The sequence below is a fragment of the Suricata suricatta genome, chromosome 14 (assembly GCF_006229205.1).
Source record: "Suricata suricatta isolate VVHF042 chromosome 14, meerkat_22Aug2017_6uvM2_HiC, whole genome shotgun sequence".
In the NCBI taxonomy this organism is placed as follows: Eukaryota; Metazoa; Chordata; class Mammalia; order Carnivora; family Herpestidae; genus Suricata; species Suricata suricatta.
The window spans coordinates 46,598,162-46,622,820 of NC_043713.1; the positions used below are offsets into that span (position 1 = coordinate 46,598,162).

Genomic DNA, 24,659 nt, shown 5'->3' on the forward strand with positions numbered 1-24,659 from the left:
AAATGTGCAGATTCAGTGACCACATTCTAAGTAGACATTAGCCAGCCCTGTGCTCAGCACCTTTCTACATGGTTTCCTGTACATGACTATCTCTGGGAAGCTAACATTTTTGCAGGAGAGAACCAAGGCTCTGGGCGATTTGCCCAAGGTCTCCTAACCATGAAGTAGTGACTTTTTTTTCCACCTACTGTGATCATTGCAAATTAAAGTGATAGAAGTTAAGTGTTAGCATTACTGTTATAAATTGATGATATTAATAGTTGTCCCAGTACATCACCTCTCCGCATTTTCCCACATGTTAGTAGTAAGATCATTTTACTGATAACCAAGCCCTCGGAAAGCACAATGAACAGGCCACCTGCTGACCTCTTTGGCGCTGGCTGCCTTTCCTTGCCTGCCCTCTGGTGGAGATAGTGAGAAAGAACAAATGAACCCAGAGCAGACCAGGAGGGACAAGAGCTTCCAGCACCCAGCCTCCCTCTCCTGCCCACCCTCACCCACACCCCTTAATAAACGCCTACCCCTTGGGCTGCATTCAGCTGGATTTGCCAGGCTTCCTGAACCAGCCATACCTGTCCAAGTCACTGCACCTGTAAATGCTTCTCCTTCTACATGGAATACCCTCCCCCCAACCCCCAATTGGCAAAATCCTAGTCCTCCTTCAAGGCCCAGCTCAGATATCACCCCAACAGTGAAGCTGACTCCTGTAGCCGCCCCCCCCCACAGCAAGCAAGCCCCTCTTCTGGCTCATCCTGGGCACTTTTGTCCATATTTATTATAGCACTGTAATCATCCTGCAATTTCCATGCCTCTTCTCCACTAGACTGAGTTCCTTTGAGAACAGAGGTCATGTCCTATTTAGCATTCTGCCAGAGATACTTAATAATGGTTGGTTGGTAGACTGAATAAATGAATGAGCCTGAATTGGGAGAATCGAGTTAAATAATAAATGTAGACATGCTTTGTAAACAAAAGTACAAATTAAGGTACTATTTCTATTCTTAGTAATAAATAATATTCAGATTCAAGAATATTTCAAAGAGGCCCTTATAAAAGTATGAAGTTTCTCTTGGTTCCTCCTTCTTCCATGCTTTGCTTCAGTACAGAGGTGGTGCCTGTGTCATCCTACCACCCCCCAGCAGCCCCCGATCCTTCTAGGCTCCCGATTTGCCACCACCGACCACCCTGCTCACATGTCCTTGTCCTCTGTTTCTTTGCTGGGACAGCAGTGGGCAGTCATCCCGTGCCTGCTGTGGATAGTCGACTGGAGTTGAAATTACATACTACAACAGAAAATGAAACTTTATGTCTCTGGCTGAATCATCTTGCTTTTCAGCCCTCATCCCCACTGATGAGTAATTCGGTCTTATCTGACCAAAACAGTTCCTTCATTACCTCAGAGTCTAAGTTGAGTCAGTCCTGGCTCCTCCTCCCTCTTCCTGCCCTGCCTTCCAAAAGTGGCCCAAGTTCTCAGAGGTCAGACTATCACCCTGGCATTAGGGTGGGGTGGGGACACTCATGTCTGGTCCTTGTGCTTATTTGTCCAGCCTCTCCTGTGAGTATCTACCTTGCTGGCCTGTCATTGTGAAACCATGGCCTTCTGTGGCCTTATCTTTCCAACCCCAGCACTTCCGATTTCCCACAGGCAGGCAGGGGCTCCTGGGTGCCCAGATGCCTGGTGGCTGTGGACCAGGGGCACTGAGGGCCTGTCTCAGGTCCATTGGTCCAGATTCCCTCACCCATTTTTATCTCTCAGGCACCGGCCAAGAGCAGAGCTTCAGTTTTTCTGGGTTTCATCCCAAGAATAGGAGAAAATCCTTTCCCATCTGGAATTCACCATAATTTATCTGAGTGTTTCTACCCCCCCTAGATTCAACCCAGGAGGAAAACATGGGCACTCCTGCCTGACCTCCACTTCTGCCTACTCCTTGTCTAGAGCTTCCTTCCAGCACTTAGAAGGGTTTTCTCTTTTCCTTTCTGTCTGGCAGGAACCACCCTCCTATCAAATCCTTCTCTGTCCCTTGGATATGTCACCTTTTCTTCTGTGGAGCAACCCATCTCCATCACACTGTGGAGTCCCACCCATAAGTGTGGAGCACTTACAGCCCAGTGCTCACATAAACAGGGTATTTGGGGGAACAATACCCAGAAAAATATAGTCAGAAATGTTCTCTATACCTCGCTAGTGTACATGCCTTCCCAGAAGAAACAATATCACATCCTGCATAAAACTAAAGTCCCTAAAACTGATGTGGCTGAGGGTGACTGAGTGGGCGGGATTCTAGACACCAGAAGAATAGGAGATCTGTTGTTAGTTCTCTGATCCTGTGCATCACCTCAAAGAAAACTGCCGTCTCTTCTGTGGGAACGAGGGCCCCAACTAGGAAGGGTGTGTCTTGTGAAGCCACCAGTAAAGCAAACAAAGTCTGGGAGGGAAATAAAGACTTCTCCTCCCTGAACTTGTCAAATTTGGTTCTGTCTTGCCGAGCCACTCCACCCCTTCCCACCCGTGTTCCGTGCAGTCCTGCACCACACCATGTGCTAAGAGATCCTGCCATTCAGTGTCTGAATAATAAGCCAAAACAGGAATATTGGTAATCACGCGAGTCGTCCAGGCACAGCCAAATGCCAGTCTGCGTAAAAGGGTTAAAATCTCCCTCCTCGTTTGTCGCGGGCGGGGGCGCGTTTGCGGGTGCTGCCTTGCTGTTCTGTGGCTGCCGTGTGGCCCGATGGGAGCAAGCGTGTCCCCTCGCCGGCAGGACGGGACGGCGCCGCTGTGGATCGCATCGCAGATGGGCCACAGCGAGGTGGTGAGGGTGATGCTGCTGCGCGGAGCCGACCGGGACGCCGCCCGCAACGTGAGTCAGAGTCACAGCAGCGGCACGGGGGAGGGGAGGGGGGGTCCGGGGGCGGGGGCACTGCATGCACCGAACGTCCAAATTTCAGCTCAGCCTGGCCGTGCGGAGAAAACCCGCCTTCATTTTGTCTGTAACTCAGCTGGGTTTTTTTCCCAACCTCCACTGGCTCTTTAGCAGGAAAGCAGATTCAAGCTGAAACTTAGCAAGTACTGCCCAGTCTCTCTAAAAGAAAAATGTTTAATCTTCGGAGATTCTCCTCCACCTAAGCCGAGTCCCGGGAGGATGTGGGAGGCGGGAGCCAGGGCCTCGGGCTGTCCTTGGAGTGTGTCCCTAGCGGCCGCGCGTGCTCCTGGCGCTGCGCCCCCTGTCGGCCGTGGACCACAGTGCAGAGGGGGGCTCAGGCTCAGTGGTTTACGGATGGCAGTGCCTCTGGGTCTCCACCTCACCCGGCTTCCCCAGCGGCGGAACCCCGCACCCCTACCCCTAGCCACCTAGCCAATGCTGAATTTATGTAAGTCTGCCTAGATGGGCCTCACAGCAGGCCCTGTTGCCCATAGGAACTAAGGGCCCTTTGGGGAGACCCTGCTACCTGACCACACTATGCTATTCGCTTTTTGGGTTTGGTTTGGTTGGGTTGCTCAGTGTCTGGCCTTTTTTCTGTAATACTACCCTTGCTTATGTGAACCACTTCCCTCTCCAGGTCTGAGTCCAGAAAAGGGAAGAGACTCATTCCTGACCACTCTTTCTCTTCCTCTCTTTCTCTCTCCCACTTTCTCTGTCTCACATCTCTAAAGCCTGAAAAGAAAAATCTTCTAATCTCATTTTCTTTTTTCCTTGTTCCACTAAACCTTTAGAGCAGGCTAGGATATTTCCTTTATTACAGGAGAATTCTGGGAGCTGATTCCTCCAAATACAGCAATTGATATGTAAAAGCAGGAGAGAAGGGAATTTGGAAAATCTCTTTCCAAGCCAAAAAGTGATGACAGAAGCTATATATAAAATTTTGAACTTGTCTTTGCATTTCTTTTTAACAGGTTTCAGTCTATCCCCTTCCTACTCCACACCCACCCATCCCCAACCCCTACAGACTCCTAGGGCACACTGGAGCAAGGTTGTACATAAGAGAAGGCAAAAAGAAAAGCACGTTTAAAATTTAAAACAGTAAATATAACTCAATAATTAGCTAAATCATTAAAAATAGTTTAACACTAATTTCTGCTAAGTCATGAACTGCAGTCAATGCACCTTTGATCTATCTGAGTCCTAAAATATATTTATTCTTGATGTTCCCTTGCCCTTTACCCAATGTTCTAAGGGACTAGAAGGGGGGCGCCTGGGTGGCTCAGTCAGTTAAGCGTCCGACTTTGGCTCATGATCTTACAGTCTGTGAGTTTGAGCCCCGCGTCAGGCTCTGTGCTGACAGCTCAGAGCCTAGAGCCCGCTTCAGATTCTGTGTCTCCCTCTCTCTCTGCCCCTCCCTTACTCACTCTCTGTCTCTCAAAATAAAAAAATAAAGACATAAAAAAGTTTTTAAAAAAACATTGATTAAGGGACTGGAAGAGTATGAATTCCCAAATAGCACGGTTCTAAAATAATAAGCCACATATTCTGTTAAACAGTTTTTCATGCAGAACTGCTTAATATGCTCTAAAATGCTCCATAGCGAGAGACACGGCCTCCTTGTACTTTAGTTTACACTTTTTGCCTGTTCTGATAAGCACATTCCCAATTCTTGACTAAGTTTAGTTCCTAGCCAACACATGCATAGCTTAATAATCAACTTTTCTCTCCTGCTCTGTTAAGGATGGTACGACAGCTTTGCTAAAAGCAGCCAACAAAGGGTATAACGATGTTATAAAGGAGTTGCTAAAATTCTCACCCACCCTTGGCATTCTGAAGGTAAGACTTAAAGAGAAATTTTACCTATTTGTAAAGGAGAGGCTAGAAATTAAGAAGCCCATAGCTGAGGACTGCAGCAGAATCTGGGTATAATTCACATGGTTAGTTGCAGTCTTGAAAGAACTTTCCAGCAATTTCCTAATTTTGGAGATTCATGGGCACTCGTTGAAATGAAAAGGTGGTAAGAAGAGTGAACCAGAGTCTGTTATACTTAGTTTTACAGAAAAAAAAAATAGTAGTAATGAAATCACTAACTTGTAAACTATATTGATATATATCTATCAATATTCCACACATCATGAAACACATGATTTGTATCCCACAAAACATGGGGGACAGGTGCTCCTGTTTCTTCCCTTCATTATCTAGAGCAAAGAACCACACTGTTACCTTAGATGAAATAAAATAAGCCCCAATATCTGGACACCTCAAAGAATGTGCCATTCTGGAGAGCTGGGTCTGCCAGGAAGTAGAGCCCTAAAACTCTTTAACTTTTAATCATTTGAGACTAAGATATTTCTTAATTAAGATATATACTAGGGATTGGCAATCTTTTTCAATAAAGGGCCAGGTAGTAAAATATTTTAGGCTTCATGGACCACAGAGTCTCTTGGGACTGTTCAAGTCTACTATCGTAGCATGAAAGTCATGGGGAACAAAGATGGCTGCCTCCCACTACCACTTTCTTTATGGACATTGGATTTCGGGAATTTCATATTTTCACTTAGTATTCTTTAAAGTCTTTTCAATTTCAGCTTGCCAGAACATGGAAAAACAAGCAGCAGGCTAGATTTGACACTGCAGGCTGTAGTTTGCAGACCCCCAGTATACACTTCTGTTCTCTTAAATGGAGGACAGGAAATCTGTTCTAAACTTGGGACAGTGGCTTAGCACTTTTGGGGAATGTGCCCTCAGCGTTTATGGATGTGTAAAAAGTCTACCTGCCCTTGAATGACCCTAGACACCTTTTGGACTCTCTTATCTGATTTAACATATTTATGCTCTATTCTTGCCGTCAGCTGATACAGGACTGCTGTTGTCAGAATGCTGGCCCTTCCCCCCATCCCAAAGAGCAACTTATGATCTTTCATGAGCTTGGAAGCCAGGAAGCTACCCTCATTAAAATTGTTTATAAAGTAAGAATAAGTAGTCTATGAACGTGGACTCTCTGTGAATAAAAGAACTTCAGAAATGGGCTTTGCAATACCTAGTCTTATTTCACAGAGCTTATTTTTGGCTTGGTATTGTATTCCTAACCATGTTGCAGATAGATGAAGTTGACAGGTTGGTTAAGATTCGCATGGGTCCAGTGTCACCAGACAAGTGAGTTGTCCTACATGTTATAAAAACAGGCATGCCACTCTGGAAAGGAAAATGCCACTTAGCTGGAATTTTCTTATGGATATGATATTTTATCTTTTCATGAAATACAGAAATAGTTTCTTATTATTATAGGAAGTAGCTAATATGGAAACTAAAGTTGCATTTAGATGCTATTTGTAGACATATGCACCTTCTGGAACAGATGTCAGGTGACGGCCCATCATTCCTATGTCAGATTTGTTGTATTCTCTTACTCTCTCCTCCCAGAATCTGGCTCCATACCGCACATAGATGCCTTCTTATACTTGCAGTAAATTTCATAAAATGTCAGCCACCTATGCAGCAGGCCCTTCTGTGCTAAAAAATGCTCCAGCTCAGGGCTTGGGGGTTTCGTCGCCCCGCATACGCGTGCCCTGTAACTCCACCATGGTGTCCTACCCGCCTGAGTGAGCGGGGTGCCTATAGCTGCACTGACAGGTCAGCCTGTGGCTTGCCAGCCATTTCTCCGGCCTCTCTGGAACGTACGCAGAAACTGTGTACCCTGTCCTTGAAGGAAAAAAAAGCTTTGACATAGCATTATTGTTTTTCCTGCAGCAAAACCTAATGCATTTAAAACTGACAGGCTGATCATGAAGTCACGTGCACCCTGGGCCAGATTCTTAGTCACTGTGTGCAGATATCTGTAGTCACTGTGTGCTGTGGACCTGAGGACACTGTATTAGGTGCCGACGTGCCTTTGAAAGGGAGCGTAAGGAAGAGTGAAGCTCTGACACGAGTCTCATCACTCAGGCTGGTTTATGATGAAATCCAAGCCCGGTGCTGATGGCTGTGAGCTCACCCCTGACACACACTGTCATTCTCTCTTAGAATGGGACCTCGGCCCTCCACGCGGCGGTGCTCAGCGGAAATATTAAAACAGTCGCACTACTTCTGGAAGCCGGGGCTGACCCAGCCCTGAGAAACAAGGTACCCACCTTATCTTACCTATCTTGTAACTCCTTTGGGCGCCTCTGCAAAGAGATAAGGTAGTTTCTACCTAAGCCAAGATAATCAGTCATATGGACCCTGGGCCAGATTCTTGTTTTGCTTGGGGAAAAAAAATGTTGGCAGTACCTATACTGACCATCTGCTGTGTACCTGAGGACACTGTATTAGAGGCTGATGTGCCTTTGGAAGGGAATGGAAGGAAGAGAAAGGGTCCAACACTAGTCTCCTCACACCAGTCTCCTCACTCAGGCTGGCCCCAGGCCCGCTCAGCATAGTAAGGGCGTGTAAGGCATCAGCAGGTATGAATGAGGAGACCATTTGGACCCAGAGAATTATACTAAAAACCCTATATTGTCAATGGTTACGAGCCAACAATGGTGCAGCCTCCCAGGACAGGGGAAGGGCAGTAGCTGTGGGGAGTAGAATTACGGGGTTCAAAGAAGTGTCCTAAACACATCAAAGTTCTGGTAGTTTATTGCTATCCTGCATAGATTGGATGTTCATATCTTGGGAACTGCTTGTGTGTTATTTGGAGAGTAGAGGAGAAAAGGGGAAAAGTCACTCTTACACTGTTAATGGGACTTTGCGCCTCTGTTACAAAACCAACCCGTATTTTTTATAGGCCAATATCCTTAGTTTACAATTAGATCAAATGTGGAGCTGCGAAGATGCCCATAGAGAAAATGATTATCATTGCATTTTTTCCCACTCAACATCTGCATTAGCTGTCAGATGTAGCACCGGGCAGGGGAGAGCAGCCTGGGGAAAATGCTGAGAAAACACTAACCTACAAACTTTTAGGGGCGCCTGGGTAGCTCAGTAGGTTAAGTGTCCAACTCTTGATTTCAGCTCAGGTCGTGATCTCAGGGTTCATAAAATCAAGCCTCAAGTGGGGCTCTGCACTCATGTCAGCAAGAAGACCTCCTGCTCAGGATTCTCTCTCCCTCTCTCTCTGCTCCTCCGCCACACACACACATTCACTCTCTCTCTAAATAAGTAAAGAAACCTGAAAAAAATAAAATACTAACTTTCCAAGGAAGAAGAGGGTGTGGTGCTTATCGATAGAGGAAGATAGAAAGGCAATTTTCACTTTATACTTAAACACTATTTGAGTTTTTGTAAGCATCTATTGCTCTGTTAATTTCTTTAATAATCAAAGCAAACATATAGAACCTTTTCCATGACATTATGAAAAGAAAAGAAGTGCAATTAAACATGCCAAGAGTCTCTCTCTCTCTCTCTCTCTCCCCCCCCCGCCCCCATTTTACTTATCATGTGGAGTTATTCTTTCCTTGTTCTTACCACCGGAGTGCTTGAAGACAACTCTTCTGCTTATCTCCTTCCTGAGATGCACATTTGTTTTCCATTGGCTGAACTGGCTGTGTGATAAGCCAGCTGAGATCATCCTTGAGCTCTTATCTCTAGACCCTGGACACAGACCTCCTAAAGACTTTGATCTTTCTTACTAAGCCATCCAACACTAAAGGCAAGGGGAAAATGTTAGTACCTTAATATGGAAACTGAAAAATGCAATTTCTTGTTTGTCTCCTGGAATTTCAGCAAATAATCATTATGGGGAAATTCCAGTGATCAAAATGCTGGACTTTGGATTATGCTTAGAGATACTTGAATATACAGAGAGATATATACAGACTGTTCATGTTGGAGTTTCACATAACGGAAGCTCTTAGAGAGCTGGGAGTAGTTACCAGGGAAACCCACCCCCCTCCCCACCCCTCCCATTCTCCAGCCACCCCAAAGAAGCCAGTCTCTTAAAGGTAGCTCTAGAAGCAAGGGTGTTGGGAATGTGGCAGCTACCCAGGACTTTTGAGGGGGTATTTTTCGCCTTCATTCATTCAACAAACACTGAGTACCTACTAGACACCGTGCACTGTGCCTTGTAATGGGGAGACAATGGTGAGTGGAATTCCCATAGTCTCTGCCTTCGTAGAGCTCAGAGTTTACTGGAGAATAAAGACAATAAAGACAGTGATGAGAGCTATCAGCAGGGAAGTAATGAATGCTACTGAAGGCTTCCCAGAGGAAATGACTTCTAAGCGAATGCAGAAGCAATCTTCTATTCCAGGGGCATCAGGATTTCTGGTCTGGGACTGCACAGCAGATGCCTCAGGAGGGGGTAACCAACGGTCCAGATAGCCACTCCCCACACGGTAGCTGTCCTCAGAGCACAGGGGCCCCATGTTCCCAATACTCCCAACTGAGGACTCAGAGCACATCTTCTCCCAGAAGCAGTGGGGAAATAAAGTGTTTTGATGCTGTGGTATCATGAGGATAGAGCTGCAGTCCTGCTCCATAATGAATAATGGCCTTTGGGGGCAAGCCTGCACCGGTAGGCATCATAATGGCCCACACATCTCAGCAACCTGAGCATTCAGTGGGGACCAACCTGGAGAGAATGAGACCAGGTTTTTAGAACTATATGGATGACATATGGGACAGCAATGCAATTGACCAGAAGTTGACAATACAATTTGAGGATATAGAGCCTTTTTTAATAGTAAAGGTCATGGACATTCACGGAGCGGTCATACACAAGAACTGTCACTCAGCAAGCTTGTAGATAGAAGTACCGCCTCTTAGAACTTCTCTTCCTGACCATAGAGGATCCTCTAGCTACCTGCCAACCTGCTCACCAAGGGCCAATAACCCATGCATCACAGCTGAGTTACTCCTGAGTATACTCTGAAACCGGATGGAGCTTACATCTGTCTACCAGGAGCATTTCAGTGCAGGCCCCGCTGGTACGCCTGTACGATGTCTGTTTCTGCAGGAACTAACAGTAGAATTTGAGCCTCTGGAGGGGCCTCTTGTCTATAGTAACACTGCATAGTAATTCCCTGCCCAATTCAGTCCTGCATCAGCATCCAGGATCCTTTGTGATGGGCTGGGGTGTGGCCACAGGACATACTATTCAGCAGACCATTTGTGGCAAACATAATTTCCAGCAACTGCATGCGTAATTCCGGACAAGTGAGGTCCCAGCTAGCAGGTGGGGGTCAAAGAGCAGGACCCAACCTAGAAGGTAGGGACTTCAGGAGTTTCATCGAGGATCAGGGTCCAGACAAAGAAGGGGTTCCAGCTATGGCTGTGCGAGGAAAAAAATGTGTGAAACAGATAACATGGGCATCCAAGCCCTCTACCCCATTCTGGGTGCTTTTCTACCTCTTAACCACCTCCCCTGAAGTCCCAAGATCATCCTGTGATTCATCTATAACAGCAGTTCTCAAAGTATGGTCCACGGACCCTGGAGCGTCTGCAAGACTCTTTCAAGAGATCTAAGAAATCAAAACAATATTCTTTTTTTTTCTAATGTTTATTTACTTTTGAGAGAGAGAGACAGAGTCCAAGCAGGGGAAGGGCAGAGAGACTGAAGCAGGCTCCAGGCTCTGAGCTGTCAGCACAGAGCCTGATGTGGGGCTCAAACTCCTGAACTGCGAGATCATGACCTGAGCCGAGGTCGACGCCTAACTGACTGAGCCACCCAAGTGCCCCCAAAACAGTATTCTTAATAATACAGAGATGTTATTTGCCTTTTCCACTGTGCTGACATTTGCTATAATGTTGGCATTAGATTAACTGGCACCCTCCACATCAAAGCAGGGGTATAAACTATACCAGCAAATGATTTTACAAAACTTTGTAAGTTATTTTACAGATTTTATAAATTATTTTTCAAAAATCCCAGTTTTACTTAAGAACCTCTTTGATGAAGCAGTTAGAAATTTTAATTATATTAAATCTTGATCCTGGTTATATATCTTTTTAACACTGTACATAACAAAATGGAAGTATGCATACACCACTTCTGCTATATCTGCCATGCAATGGTTGTCTCAAGGAAAAGCACGCAGGTGATTGTTTGAATTGCCAAATGGGCCAGTTGCTTTTTCTTGGAACACCATTTTTATTTCAAAGAACAACCTGTGTCTGCCATGTGAGCCTGAGAGCTTCCCAATTCACTTACAGGCTCTCCTGATGAATTGGTGCTGACATTAATGAGTGTGATATTTTGAGATTGTATGATACAATGTGTCAACATTTGGAAGAGCTGTCACTGAACGAATATTTTCCAAATAACCAGTGTGTGATGTGACAAATCATGCATGGGGAAACATTCTACCTGTAGATAGATAGATCTATGGATTTTTAAGGTAAAAAGTTCATTGATATAGTTTCAGATTCCACACTGATATTACCTTTAAGAAACTACCAACTGCTTCGTATTGGTGTGGCATCAAAGAAGAATATCTACAATGATCTGAAAAGGCTCTTAAAATTTTTCTTCCTTTTCCAACAACCTATCTGTATGAAGCTGAATTTTCTTCAGATGGGCTTTAACCAAAACAATGTATCACAATACATTAGATGCAGAAGCAAATATGAAAATCCAAATGTCTTCCATTGAGCTACACATCCAAGAAATATTCAAATCTAGGGGAGCCTGGGTGGCTTAGTCAGTTCAGCATCAGACTTCAGCTCAGGTCATGATCTCACGGCTCATGAGTTCGAGCCCCATGTCGGGCTCTGTGCTGACAGCTCAGAGGCTGAAGCCTGCTTCGGATTCTGTGTCTTCCCCTCTCTCTGCCCCTTCCCTGCTTGCACTCTTTCTCTCTCTTAAATAAATATTTAAGAAAAATTTTTAAAGAAATGTGCAAATCTGTTAAACAATGCTACTCTTCACACTAACTTTTTTGTTTTTGAAAATTTCGTTTTTCATAAATGCAGTTTGTTAACCTGTAGTGAATATATTTTTAAATGTTCTTATTTTCATTTATTTTTTTTATTTTTTTATTTTTTTTTAATTTATTTTGGGGAGAGAGCATAAGCTGGGGAGGGTCAGAAAGAGGGGGAGACACAGAATCTGAAATCTGAGCTGTCAGCACAGAGCCCAACGCGGGGCTCGAACCCACGAACCATGAGATCATAACCTGAGCCGAAGCTGGACGCTCAACCAACTGAGCCACCCAGGCACCCCTCATATTTTCATTTCTAATAAGTTAAAAACAAAAGCTCATTGGGGTCCTCAATACTTTATAAGAGCATAAAAAGGTCTTGAGACCAAAGTTTGAGAACTACTGCCCCCAACGTCAGCTGCATGTGGTGAGGACTCACTCGTGAGATAAATGCCTAGAGAATATCTCTCAGCAGCATGAGAAGAAAGGACACTCTGAAGCTGCTCTTGATCAGGCATCTCATTCTCTGAATGTTTCCTAACTCTGTTTTCTCCTCAAAAGACACCTGTCCTGAGTCTCAAGTCCCTAGCAGACAAGCTGCCCCATATAGTAAACTAATTAAATATAAAGTATCATATTTAACATTACCAGTATTTACTGAGCACATAGTAGATGCACCAGGCATTGTGCTGGAAATGAGGATGCAGTGATTAGTAATACATGGACCCTGGCTGCCAGATTACAGTGTCCTAAGGGGTGTGGCTGAGAGAGAAAAAGAACTCTAACAACGAGGTAAGAAAATAACAGGTGATATTTAGACACTTAAAGGAGACCTTTCATGTCTTAAAACAAGAGTGAGTCCAGTGAAGTTGTTCACCAGCAGAGGAGCAAGTCTGGGTCAGGGATCCCTCTTTGGAGTCCCTAAACCATCCCAACTGTGGGAATTCACTAATACCTACCTTCTCTTCTCTCAGGCCAATGAACTTCCAGCAGAACTAACCAAAAACGAACGTATCCTGCGTCTCCTCCGAAGTAAAGAAGGACACAGGAAGAGCTAACGTAGTTCCATATTTGACTGAAAGATAGAAACCCTACTCACTTTGTTCAAAAAGAAGTTGCTTTTCAAATAGTATTGGAAATTCCATTTAGAAAGGAAATGCTCAGAATGCCGCCCTGGGTCCCTGACCAAGGAGAGTGGAGCTCTGTGCCCTGAGCCAAGAACAGAAAGGCTCAGGGACCCCTGGCTGTCACTTACAACGGCCTGCGACCCCACCGCTGTGGGGCCTGGCAGGTTCCAGAGAAACTTGTTTTATACTCCACTAAGTTGGGTCTCTCAGTTACTCTCTAAGACTTAAACCCTTGAGGGGTTTAAGCAAGATGGCAAAGCCTTTAAAATACTGGAAGTCAGATCTTCGGTGAATCAAAGCACTTTCATTTTTACATTAAATGTCAGTGTACTAAAAGATACAGCTCCCTCATGTTTTTCATATACAGGTATGTCGTTCTGGTGTAGCATGTTTTCTGGTATCCAAAGGTCGTAGCCACATTTATTCTGAATCAGCGAAGTGTAAATTTACATTAAAAAGCCACTTCTGACATTCCACCGTGTGATTTTTCAAAGGCAGACTGTTGAACTATCAAAAAGACAAATTGGTTGTTTGCGAGTTGATCTACATCTTATTCCAAACATGTAAAAAATCATTTTTACCTCGAATCAGTATTGTAGGTAAGGCGGATACAAGCGGCAATTTTGGAAACTCAGAAAATTATAAGCCATGGGAAATTGAGGCTTGTCTCTTTGAGCTTTTATTTTGGTTCTGTTGTTGGGAATCCGCCTTCCCTGCCATAACTCTGTAGACTTAATAGACTGTGCAATCCGGAACTTCCAGCGCCACACTGCTTGACACAGTGACTTCAAGGTCCTTGGATACAATGCGGTATGCGCAAGCACAATGTGTTGCCGTTACATTGCAGGAGTATAAGTAATAAAAGGCTGTTATTAGGGTTACTAGGTGTTCATCTATGCATGTCCTTGAGCTGACGGATTCCAAGAAAGAGACCTGAGTTTTACTGAATTATTCCTTGGAGGGGAATCAAAATTTATGTTCAGTGCACTTTATAATCAATGGTGTCTAAATGCCCCAGTCAGTGCCTAATTGCACATGCAAAAATTAAACTGTTCTTCCATAATAAACCATCTTTACCATAATATACACATGGTATTTCTGTTATTTAAATACATCTTTAGTTTTCATTTTCTGTTTTGGTTTCCATGTTAAGATGGAAGGAAATGTAATCCCCCAATTTTTTTTTAACCTACTTGCAGTGGTACTAAAAGCATTATCTTTAAGCCAATAAATGATCAAATACAATGTTTGAAATTGTAAGATATTCTCTTCAGGTTTGTTATGATTGATAAAATAACCAGTCAACAGAAATAAGCTTATTTTAATCAATATCACAAACAAAGGCAGAAATGAGCAGCCCACAGAGTTTCCAGGAATGCCTGGAGCCTGACCAGCTATACAACAAGTCAGCAGTATAATTTTGAGATAAAAATTCACAAAGATCTGTCGGTATTGCTACAACACCCAGATGTAAACCCTTTAGTAACTATAAAGCAGTGCCAGTTGCCACCCTGACGTTCTTTTACTTAGCAAAGTAGTACAAATAAACACTTTCCCCCATGGGAATTTCACAAAACTATGATCATTTTGAAGAGGAAAATAGTGTGCCCTTAAATGCTTTATATATTTCCCCTTCTGTTAGCCCTGAGGCCAAAACTGGTAGCTGATCACTGATATAAATCGAAACAGTATTATGGGTACTGATAACAAAGTTCCAAAAGAAATAATGTGGTGAAATCACAAACTTCATGTTTTCACAAAGATATGTGTTAGGTTGTTTTAAGTGGATAATGTTCTTGATCAATATTAGAGCCATAAGAATGAGTCCAGTAGCTTTAACAATATTTAATGGAGGCCTTCTTACTATAGGTAAGAGGCCTCTAGCTTAGAAGGATCAGCTTTGGTCTGGATGAGATTATGACCTTATCCGTAACACAGAAGGTGATTGTATTAGCCAGGCACCGAAAGCTAAACAAAAGTCTGTTATTTGAAATAAAATTGCATTTATTTTGCACACAGGTAGATGGTTCTTTTTTTGGGATGATGACTCTTATTTTATGTTCATCTAATTCATAATTCAATGAGCTCTGCATTCCTAAGACAGAACTAGCAATTCCTATGCAAATCGTTTGTTAATTGAACCACAGAAGTGTTCATTACCTCCATTTGTTTGATGACATATTCTACGTTGTAATTCAAAATAAACTTAATGTGCTACCCAACTTACCTTTGCTGCTTTTTCCTGTTTGTTTTTAATCAGAAGTTGTTCCTATGTGGTTTTTAATAGTGTGGAATTTTAGAGTGAATAACTCAGTTTGTTGATAAATATATTGGTATTTGGAATCCTGAGTAGATCTTTAAGCTTTATGATTTCATTATTTCAACTGTGGAAAACTTTGGTCATGATCCCGTAAGATTTTTCATTCAGACAAAAATTCCTGGCATAGTAACGGAAGATACTGGAAATAGAAAGTTTTAATTGTACATTGTGTTAGTTCGAAATCCATAGACATTGTGGAAGGGTTCCCATCATCTAGTTAATTAACACATCTATCACCTCATATACTGATCTGTGTGTATGTGCTTGTGTGTGTGTCTTAATTTCTATTTTTAGGGCCTGTGATGCTTCTGGACTTCAGTCCTTTGCAGTGGCTTTTTTATCTGAACTCACTGATGGTTTTGCACAACTCCAAATATTTGCAGCGGTAACGTCAGGAATCTGGAGAACTCCATGACCATTCTAGCCTCCTCCCCTGCTGCACGCACCCTCTGCAACCACAAGAAAGCTACGTCTTCTCATTTTCCCACACGGGGACACCTCATCAAAGGACAAGGGCAGCCCCAAATGCCAAGCTACTTGGAATCCCACAGAGGTGCATTTTGGGATGGGTTAGCACTGCAGATTATAGGGGTGGGAAAGCAGGGCCTAATTCCACAAAGTGGTTCTGGTGGCAGAACTGGCTGAGCCTCCCAGGTGGTGACCAGATGCAGCCTGCAGGTCATTAATAACAGTGTTAGAAACAGCGGCTAACATTTGTTGAAGGATTGTTAGGTGCTAACCACTTTACCTAGATAGTCACACAAAGTTTTTCTGTATTTTTCTCATTTACCCCTGACAACAACTCTCTGAAATAGGAATTATCATTGTCCACCTCTTGCAGCTGAGGAAACGGGCTTTGAGAGACAACATCTTCCTCGCGTTGGCTCAGTGCTGTTCTCCAGTCTTGGGGTTTGCTTTCTGCAATGGAGGAAAGCAAGGAGAGTGGTCCAGACCGAGCCACGGTTGTAGCATCAAGGCAATGAGGGTTGTGAACACAAGATATATTTTTAAAAATATTTAGAGGTAGAGCAGTGCCCGGCTCACTTAGCCGGTGGTAGAGCATGAGACTCTTGATCTTGGGGTTGTGAGGTTGAGCCCCATCACGGGTATAGAGATAACTTAGTAAAATAAACATTTCTAATTAAAAAAAATTAATTTAGAGGTGGAGCTAGTGATAATTGGTGATTAACTGACCATGGAGAATGAGGAAAAGAGGGTTACAATTATCCTAAGGTGTGTTGGGGGACCCTAAGACATCCCCCAGGTTGGGTGATTTGCTATAAAAACTCACAAGGCCCATCATGTAGTCATCATCATATCTAAGATTACAGCAAAAGGATATATAGTAAATGCAGCAAAGGGGAAGAGAATGGAGGAAACCAGCTGCAAGAGGATTCCAAGAATCCTCTTCCAGTGGATTCACACAGGGTGAGCTCAATTCCACATGCAATGAGATGTGACAACATTGACAAGTGTGGTCTCCTGGGGAAGCTCAGTAGAAACTCATCCAGGCTTTTAACTGGGAGCTGTTCACATAGGTGCCCTCTGCCTAACATTTGCCAAAATTTCAGACTTACAGAAGGAAAACAGGAATGCTTTTTATTAGCATTTTACCAACAGAATTTCTTTCAAAATTGAGGTCAATCCTCTCAACCCTTCCACTGCTTTCTTTACTAGGCTTATGGAATATTCTAAATCATGTGTTGTCATTTCAACAGTCCTCACAGCATCTTCACCAGGAATAGATTCCATCCCATGAAATCACTTTCTTCGCTCACTCGTCAGAAGCAACTCCTCATCTGTTCAGGTGTTATCACAAGACTGCAACAATTCAATCACCTCTTCTGGCTCCATGCCTGATTCTAGTTCGCTTGCTATTTCTACCACATCTGCAGTGACTTCCTCCACTGAAGTCTGGAACCCCTCAAAGTCATCCATGAGTGTTGGAATCAACTTCTTCCAGATGCCTATTAACATTGATATTTTGACCTCTTCCCATGAGTCACGACTTTTCTTAATGGCGACTAGAATGGTGAATCCTTTCCAGAAGGTTTTCAACTTACTTCGCCCAGATCCGTCAGAGGGAATCACCACCTATGGCAGCTATAGCCTTATGCAATGTATTTCTTAAGTAATAAGATGTAAAAGTCAAAATTACTTCTTTTTATTTTATTTTTGACAGAGAGAGAGCATGAGTGGGGGAGGAGCAGAGAGAGAGGAAGACAGAATGTGAAGCAGGCTCTAGGCTCTGAGCTGTCAGCACAGAGCCCAATGTGTGGGGCTCAAACCCCCAAACCATGAGATCATGACCTGAGCCAAAGTCAGATGTTTAACCGACGGAGCCACTCAGGTGCCCCAAAATTACTTCTAGACCCATAGGCTGAAGAATGGATATTGTGTTAGCAGTCATAAAAAAAAAAAACATTCATCTTGTTACCTAACTAATGTGGGTCTACTCCTTGATGAATTATGGACAAACCACACCAGGTGGGTTCCCTCACAAAGTCCTGTTTATTTGTACAAATAAGGAGATCATGTGGAGTGACTCCTCAATCAGGGGTGAGCAGGCTCCTTTTACAAGGGCTGAGGATGAATATTCAGAGGAGCTTTTAACATTATAATGAAAATGACAAGCTGAGGTAACTTTGTAGGGCACTTTCTGATTCATCTGAGCTGGCATAGTGCTGGGATCTCCTCAAATGTTTCTTTTCCTGTTCCAGCAATTTGTTAGTTTCTAAAAGATGAAATTGATAGAAGTTTCTAGGAGTTTCCTGAGTTCACAGGGTCAGGGAGTCATGCCAGTGACAATCTCATAGTCCATCAGAGTTCTTGAGTGACCAGGTGCATCGTCAATGAGCAGTAATATTTTGAAAGGAATCTTTTTCTTCTGAGCATCAGGTCTCATCAGTGGGCTTAAAATATACAATAAACTATGTTGTAAAGAGATGTGTTGTCATCTAGGCTTGGCTGTTCCATTTTTAGGGCACACACAGAATAGATTCAGCATCATTCGTCAGGGCCCTTGGATTTTCAGAATGTTAAGTGAGCATTGACTCCCACTTAAAGTCACCTGCTGCAGTAGCCCTTAACAAGAGAGTCAGCCTGTCCTTTGAAACTTTGAAGCCAGGCATTGATTTCTCCTCTGGAGCTGTGAAAGCCCTAGCTGGCATCTTCTTCCAATAGAAGTCTGTTTCATCTACATTGAAAACCTGTTTAGCGTAGCTACCTTCAGTAACGATCTAGCTAGATCTCCTGGGTAACTTGCTGCGGCTCCTGCATCAACACTTGCTGCTTCACCTTGCACTTCGATGTTCTGGAATAGAACTGAAGAGAGTTAGAGCCTTGCTCTGGAATAGCCTTTGGCTTGAGGAAATGTGGCCAGTTTGATCCTCTATGCAGACCACTCAAGCTTTCTCCATAGCAGCCATCAGGCTGTTACTCTTTCTTATCACTTGTGTGTTCATTGAAGTGGCACTTCTAATATCCTTCAAGAACTTTTCCTTTGCATTCACAACTTGGCTAACTGGCCCAAGAGGCCCAGCTTTCACCCTATCTCAGTTTTTAATATGCCTTTCTCACTAACCTTTATGATTTCTCACTTTTGACTTAATGTGAGAGACATGTGACTCTTCTTTCACTTGAACACGTAGAGACCACCATAGGATTATTAACTGGCCTAAGTTCACTATTGTTGTGTCTCGGAGAACAGGGAGGCCTGAGGAGAGGGAGCGGGTGGGGGAATGGCTGGTGAGGGGAGCAGGCAGGACACACAGGACATCCATCAGTTTAGTGCGCTCTCTCTCATCGGGAGCAGTTAGTGGTGTCCCAGAACAATTACAACAGATCTCAGACCATAGCCCGTCCTAACAAATAATGAAAAAGTTTGAAATATTGCAAGCACTACCAAATTGTGACACAGAGACATGAAGTAAACAAATGCTGTTGGAAAAATCAACCTTACTTAACACAGGGTTGCCACAGACCTTCAATTTGTAAAAAAAGAAAAGAAAAAAGCAGTATCTGTAAAGTACAATAAAGCAAAGCACACTAACATGAGGTGTGCCTGCACTTTGTGCCACATGAGAGAGACGCAAGATCTGTGTAATGTCGATGAGCCTGTGAGTTAATGTTTTACTACCTTCCTGGTAAAATGAGAGAAACTACATTTTATCTCTGCTGGGCAATTGGTTTAGTGAGTGTTGTTTCACTGGGACAAGATGCTAAAAAATCAGTGCATAGAACCATATGGAGGCCCTGCTGTGACCAGAGCCGACCGTGTGAGGATTTCTCACGCCATTGTCCAGTGTTGCTCAAGCCCTATACTTTCCTGTGCTTCAGTATATGGAGAAACACACACACACACACACACACACACACACACACACACACACACACACACACCAAGTTATGTGCTCTGTAGAAAAAAAATAGAATAATTTATTTCACATTCCACTGGCTGAGAGCCCGTTTGTGTCCTCAGTCTGCTTAGCATACCAAACACAGTGAGATAAACCCAAACAGAGGTGTTTCTCCAGGCTCTCCAAATGTACTTAGCCCTCAGTTACATTCGTGAAGCATTAGTGGGTCTGGAAAGTCTTAGAATCTTTTCCTGGTGCCCTCACACTTATTTTTAGTAATACTTTAAAGACGATTTTAAAACACAAGTGAAACTGGGGCACCTGGGTAACTTAGTCAGTTAAGCGTCTAACTTAGGCTCAGGTCATGATTTTGCGGTTCATGAGTTCAAGCCCCACCTGGGCTTCTCTGCTGTCAGTGCAGAGCCGGTTTCAGATCCTCTGTCCCCCTTTCTCTCTGCCTCTCTCTCTCTCCTTCAAAAATAATAAACATAAAAATAAATAAATAAAATACGAGTGAAGTCATGTTTTACCAGTTGAAGGAAGCTAATTAAAGATCTTCGGTTCTTACATGCCCTGTCAGCTTTGTCTCCGTCAACAGAAAGAATTCCTCCTTCTCTCTCTGGTGTCATCTGTCCTCCCTTCACTAGGATTTCACCCTCTGATTTTTATTTTTATGTTTATTTATTTTGTGAGAGAGAGAGCATGAGAGGGTGAGGGACAGAGAGAGAGAGAGAACTCCGAGCAGATTCCATGAGCCCAAGTTGGGGCTTGATACCACGAACCATGAGATCATGACCTGAGCTGAAATCAAGAGTCAGACGCTTAACTGAGTAACCCAAACACCCCTCACCCTCTGATTTTTCACAAGGAAACTACTGCTTTTACTCCCACTTCCCACAGTTGAATTTTAAGAACAGCCATAGAAAGAAAGTCTCCAATTTAGGAGTTGGACTCCCTATTTTGGGAAAGATTAGAACTCAAACAACCCAAAGGAAATTAATGGTGTCACGTGACTGACCCCTATAGAGCAGGGAATGCCAATGTGAGGCACTGACAGCCAAGTTTCAAGTTATTCCCACATTGGTAGCATCCTCTCTGCATGGGAGTCACACATAACCCGGGACTGGGTTGATCACCAACTCCAACTCAAGCGTCCTTACTAGGAAGAATGTTTTATCGTAAGTCTGACCAATAATACCCCATCTCTGAATCACTTAAAACCACTGGTGCTGAAGTCATGAGTTATAGCTGTCAGCTCTTTTAAATGAGGATGTCTGTAGAATTCATCTTGCTTAAGTATGGAGTTTAAAAATCTATTACAAAATTTTAAACAAAAAGGCATGTATTTCAAACAAAAAGGCATGTGCTGGAATGTTCATAGCAAGTTCACTGATAACAGCTTAAACTGGAAATAACCCAAATATTTGCATGGTATTTTTTAAATATTTTATTATATTATATATATATTATAAATATTTTATTTTTGACACACACACACACACACACACACACACAGAGCAAGCAGGAGAGGGGCAGAGAGAGGGAGACACAGAATCTGAAGCAGGCTCCAGGCTCTGAGCTGTCAGCACAGAGCCTGATGCAGGGCTTAAACTCACAAACAGTGAGATCAGACCTGATCCGAGGTCAGATGCTTAACCGACTCAGCTACCGAGGCACCTCTGCATGGGATTTTTATACCATGGAATACTACTCAGCAAAGAAAGGATGGATTACTGCTCTGAGCAATGTGGATGAGTCTCTCACTCCCACATCTGACAATGTTGGGTGAAAGAAACTAGGCAGAGTATGATTCCATTTATGTGAAGTCAAGAACACGTGAAACCAATTCATGGTGAAAGAAGTCAGAATTGTGGCTACCTTTTGGTTGGAAGGGGGGTGATGATATTGATTGGGAAACAGCCTAAGAAGCCTCTGCTGTGCTAAAAATGTTCTTTAGCTTTCCTCTGGGTGGTGGCTACATGGATCTGGGGTAACTAGCCCCCAAGAAGGCTTCCTATGCTCCTCTTCTAGTATTCTTGTGCTTATGGAGTTTTCCTGCACTGTATCAGGACTGGTCTGTATAATCTGTAGAATATGGCAAAGCGTAGCCTGACAAGGAGGTCACCTGCTCCCTCTCCCCGTGTTTGCCTAGATAACCTCCTACTATTTACAGGCACTTCTTTTAAGGTCCGCTCTAGCTGGAAATAACCAGCTCTAGCTGCTGGTCCTGGATCTTTTTTCTTTTTCTCTTTCTTTCTTTGGCAACCCATCATTAAAACACGTTATCTGTGAACGCTACAGGACGTTCTATGACATTAGTAGCAAAAACAGGACCAACTTCTCCATCACAGTAGACAGAGTGCCTAGGGTCTCTGTATACTTTTAAGTTCACACAAAAATGTTTTAATTTCTATTTCTTTAAATTAGAAGAAAAGTCAGAATGTAATAATAATGGATATGTAATAATGAAGTCAGCCTGTATTATGTTTGTCTTTATACCAAGGCAGTTGTAAAATGTAACTTTAAGTGGTTGTTTTGGAAGGAGGAAGGGGTACCCAAAAACAAAGGTGCTTAGGGCCCACAAAAGTCATAATGCATCCCTGAGCAAAAGGAGGGGTACTATGGACTGAATCCTGTCCCCTAGATTCCTACATTGAAGTCCTAACCCCCAGTATAAATATATTCAGAGAGATAGGGCTTTTAGAAGGTAATTAGACTAAATGAGGTCATAAGGGTGTGGCCTTAATCCAAGAAGGCTATTGCCTTTATACAAAGAGGAAGAGATTTCTCTCTCTCCACAAACATGTACCAAGGAAAGACCTCTGTGAGCACTCAGTCAGAAGGCAGGCGACTACGGGCACCTGGGGGGCTCAGTTGGTTAAGTATCCAACTCTTGGTTTCTGCTCAGGTCATGATCTCATCATGGTTGGTGGGGCTGAGCCCTGAGTGGAACTCCGAGTTGACAGCACAGAGCCTGCTTGGGATTCTCTCACCCTTCGTCTCTCTCTGCCTTTTTCTGGCTGGCACATGCGTTTGAACACATGCTCTCTCTCTCTCTCTCTCTCTCTCTCTCAAAATAAATAAACTAGAAAGAAAGAAAGAGAAAGAAAGAAAAAGAAAGGAAGAAAGGAAAAGAAAGAAAGAAAGAAAGAAAGAAAGAAAGAAAGAAAGAAAGAAAGAAAGAAAGAAAGAAAGAAAGAAAGGGAGGGCAGGAGGGAGGGAGGGAGGGAGGAAGGAAAGAAAAGGAAAACAGCTGTGTAGAAGCCAGGAACTGGGTCCCCACCAGAAACCTAACTGGTCAGCACCTTGATCTTCTACTTCTCAGTCTCCAGAGCCATAAGATATAAATAGATATATATTCCTATTTTTTAAGCCACCCAGTCTAAAGTATTTTGTTATGGCAGCCTAAGCTAATACAAGGGGAAAAAGTGAAAAAAAAAAAAAAGTCAGCAAAGAAGGGCTGGGTCCATCAGCAATGGGCTCAGATATCACCAGGTGAAGTCAATTGCATCTGAGTAGCCCAAAGACCCAGCTCTGTCTTCATTTCCTGTTATTGAACTTCAGCCTTCAAAGTAGAAACCAGGCAAACTCAAAACCTGTGCCATAGTTAGGCACTCTTTTTTCTTTGCCCACTTGTATCATGGCCTGCTTTGAAGTTTTTAAGTCAGCAGGGAAAAAATGCTTATTTATTAGAAGGATTCAAAGGTATTTTCTTGTAATAAAATTTTATTAACATGAATATACTACTCAAAGCACATCCCTAGTCTAGAAGATGGGGCATAGTCAATGCTTAGTCATTGAGGTAACTGATGAGAAGGTTAAAGAACATGTTTTATGGAGGACAGTGTGATCATCTGTGTTGAATACACTAAGAGGTCAAGCATGACAATGCAAAGGGGTCGTCATTAGATTTAGCAACCCAAAAAGCTACTGCTAACTTTCACAAGGGCCGGTATCCCTCTATGATTATCTCGGCTTTGCAGGGAGGAAAGGAACTGTGTCCTTATATCACTCCTTACAGCAAAATAATTCCAGATCACGATTTGCATGGAATCATTAAACTCTAGAGGGGAATATGGAGTAAATTTTTTATAATCCGACAAACTCATAAATTAATAAAGTATCTGCAACATATATGCTAGACAAATAGGTTAATTTTCTTAATAGTTCTTATGAGTGCATATGAAAAAGAAAATAATAGATAATAAGGAACACAGAAAAAGAAACAAAAGCATTTATAAATGTACAATGATTCTTAAAATCACTCATAATTAATCTCCTAGTTATAATCTCTTATAATTAATAAAATACTAATTAAATCATCACGATTTTTTAAAATAAGAAATAAAATAAGTAAAATCACAGATGCCATTTTTCACCTATCAGAATGGCAAAGGTAAGTGTTGCCAAGGAGGTGGGAATCCAGCACTTCTAGATGTTGACAGCAAAGGAGTAAACTGCAATCTCTTTGGAGTGCAGTTTAGCAAGACTGAAAATTAAAATGCACATTTTCTTTGAGCCATCAATATGTTTTTCCAACAATTCTGTCTGCAAGGACTTAGGCACGGGATGTTCATTACATTATTGTTTTCAGTAACCAAAGTGACATACCAAATGTCCAAAAGGATATTGATTTAGTAAGTTATGTAATGGATCAAAACTATTAACATGAGTATTTCTAGACTTCCCCTTCCATCTGCTAGGTAAAGAGAATTTTGTCTTGGGTCAACTTTCCCATCTCCCTCCCTAAAGTAAATGTCCAATTGCTTTTAGACTTTTCTGATACAGTATCATGAGCAAAGCAGAGGACACAGAAAGATGCAAAGGTTTGCAGAATTCAGACAAGCTTAGGAATATGAGGGAGCACATGGAAGAAAAAAGGTGAATTTTTGCGGTATCATTGGAATCACACAAACCCTTCATATATACCAGAAATGCAGCTTGAGACTTGAGTTATTTTGAAATATTTTTGGCTGGTGAACTATATTTTTCTGACTTGGGTACTGTTCTGAGACTGGCTTCCATCACTCTGGTTTCAGAAATGTTACACACACATAATGAAATCCTATAGAGCTAGCAAAAGTAGTGAGGTG

The 24,659-nt window shown here is 42.9% G+C and overlaps 1 protein-coding gene across 2 annotated transcripts in view; it reads left to right on the forward strand.

Annotated features, from left to right (window-relative positions):
* The window catches only part of ANKRD29 (ankyrin repeat domain 29), a 52,017-nt gene extending 36,903 nt beyond the window's left edge, over positions 1-15,114 (forward strand). For both annotated transcript variants that reach the window (XM_029922629.1, XM_029922630.1), the window contains 4 exons: positions 2,760-2,858; positions 4,662-4,757; positions 6,948-7,046; positions 12,736-15,114. In XM_029922629.1, the coding sequence (XP_029778489.1) occupies positions 2,760-2,858; positions 4,662-4,757; positions 6,948-7,046; positions 12,736-12,819 (378 nt within the window). In that variant the 3' untranslated portion in view covers positions 12,820-15,114. The remainder of the gene's footprint in view (positions 1-2,759; positions 2,859-4,661; positions 4,758-6,947; positions 7,047-12,735) is intronic.
* The last annotated feature ends 9,545 nt before the right edge of the window (positions 15,115-24,659 follow it).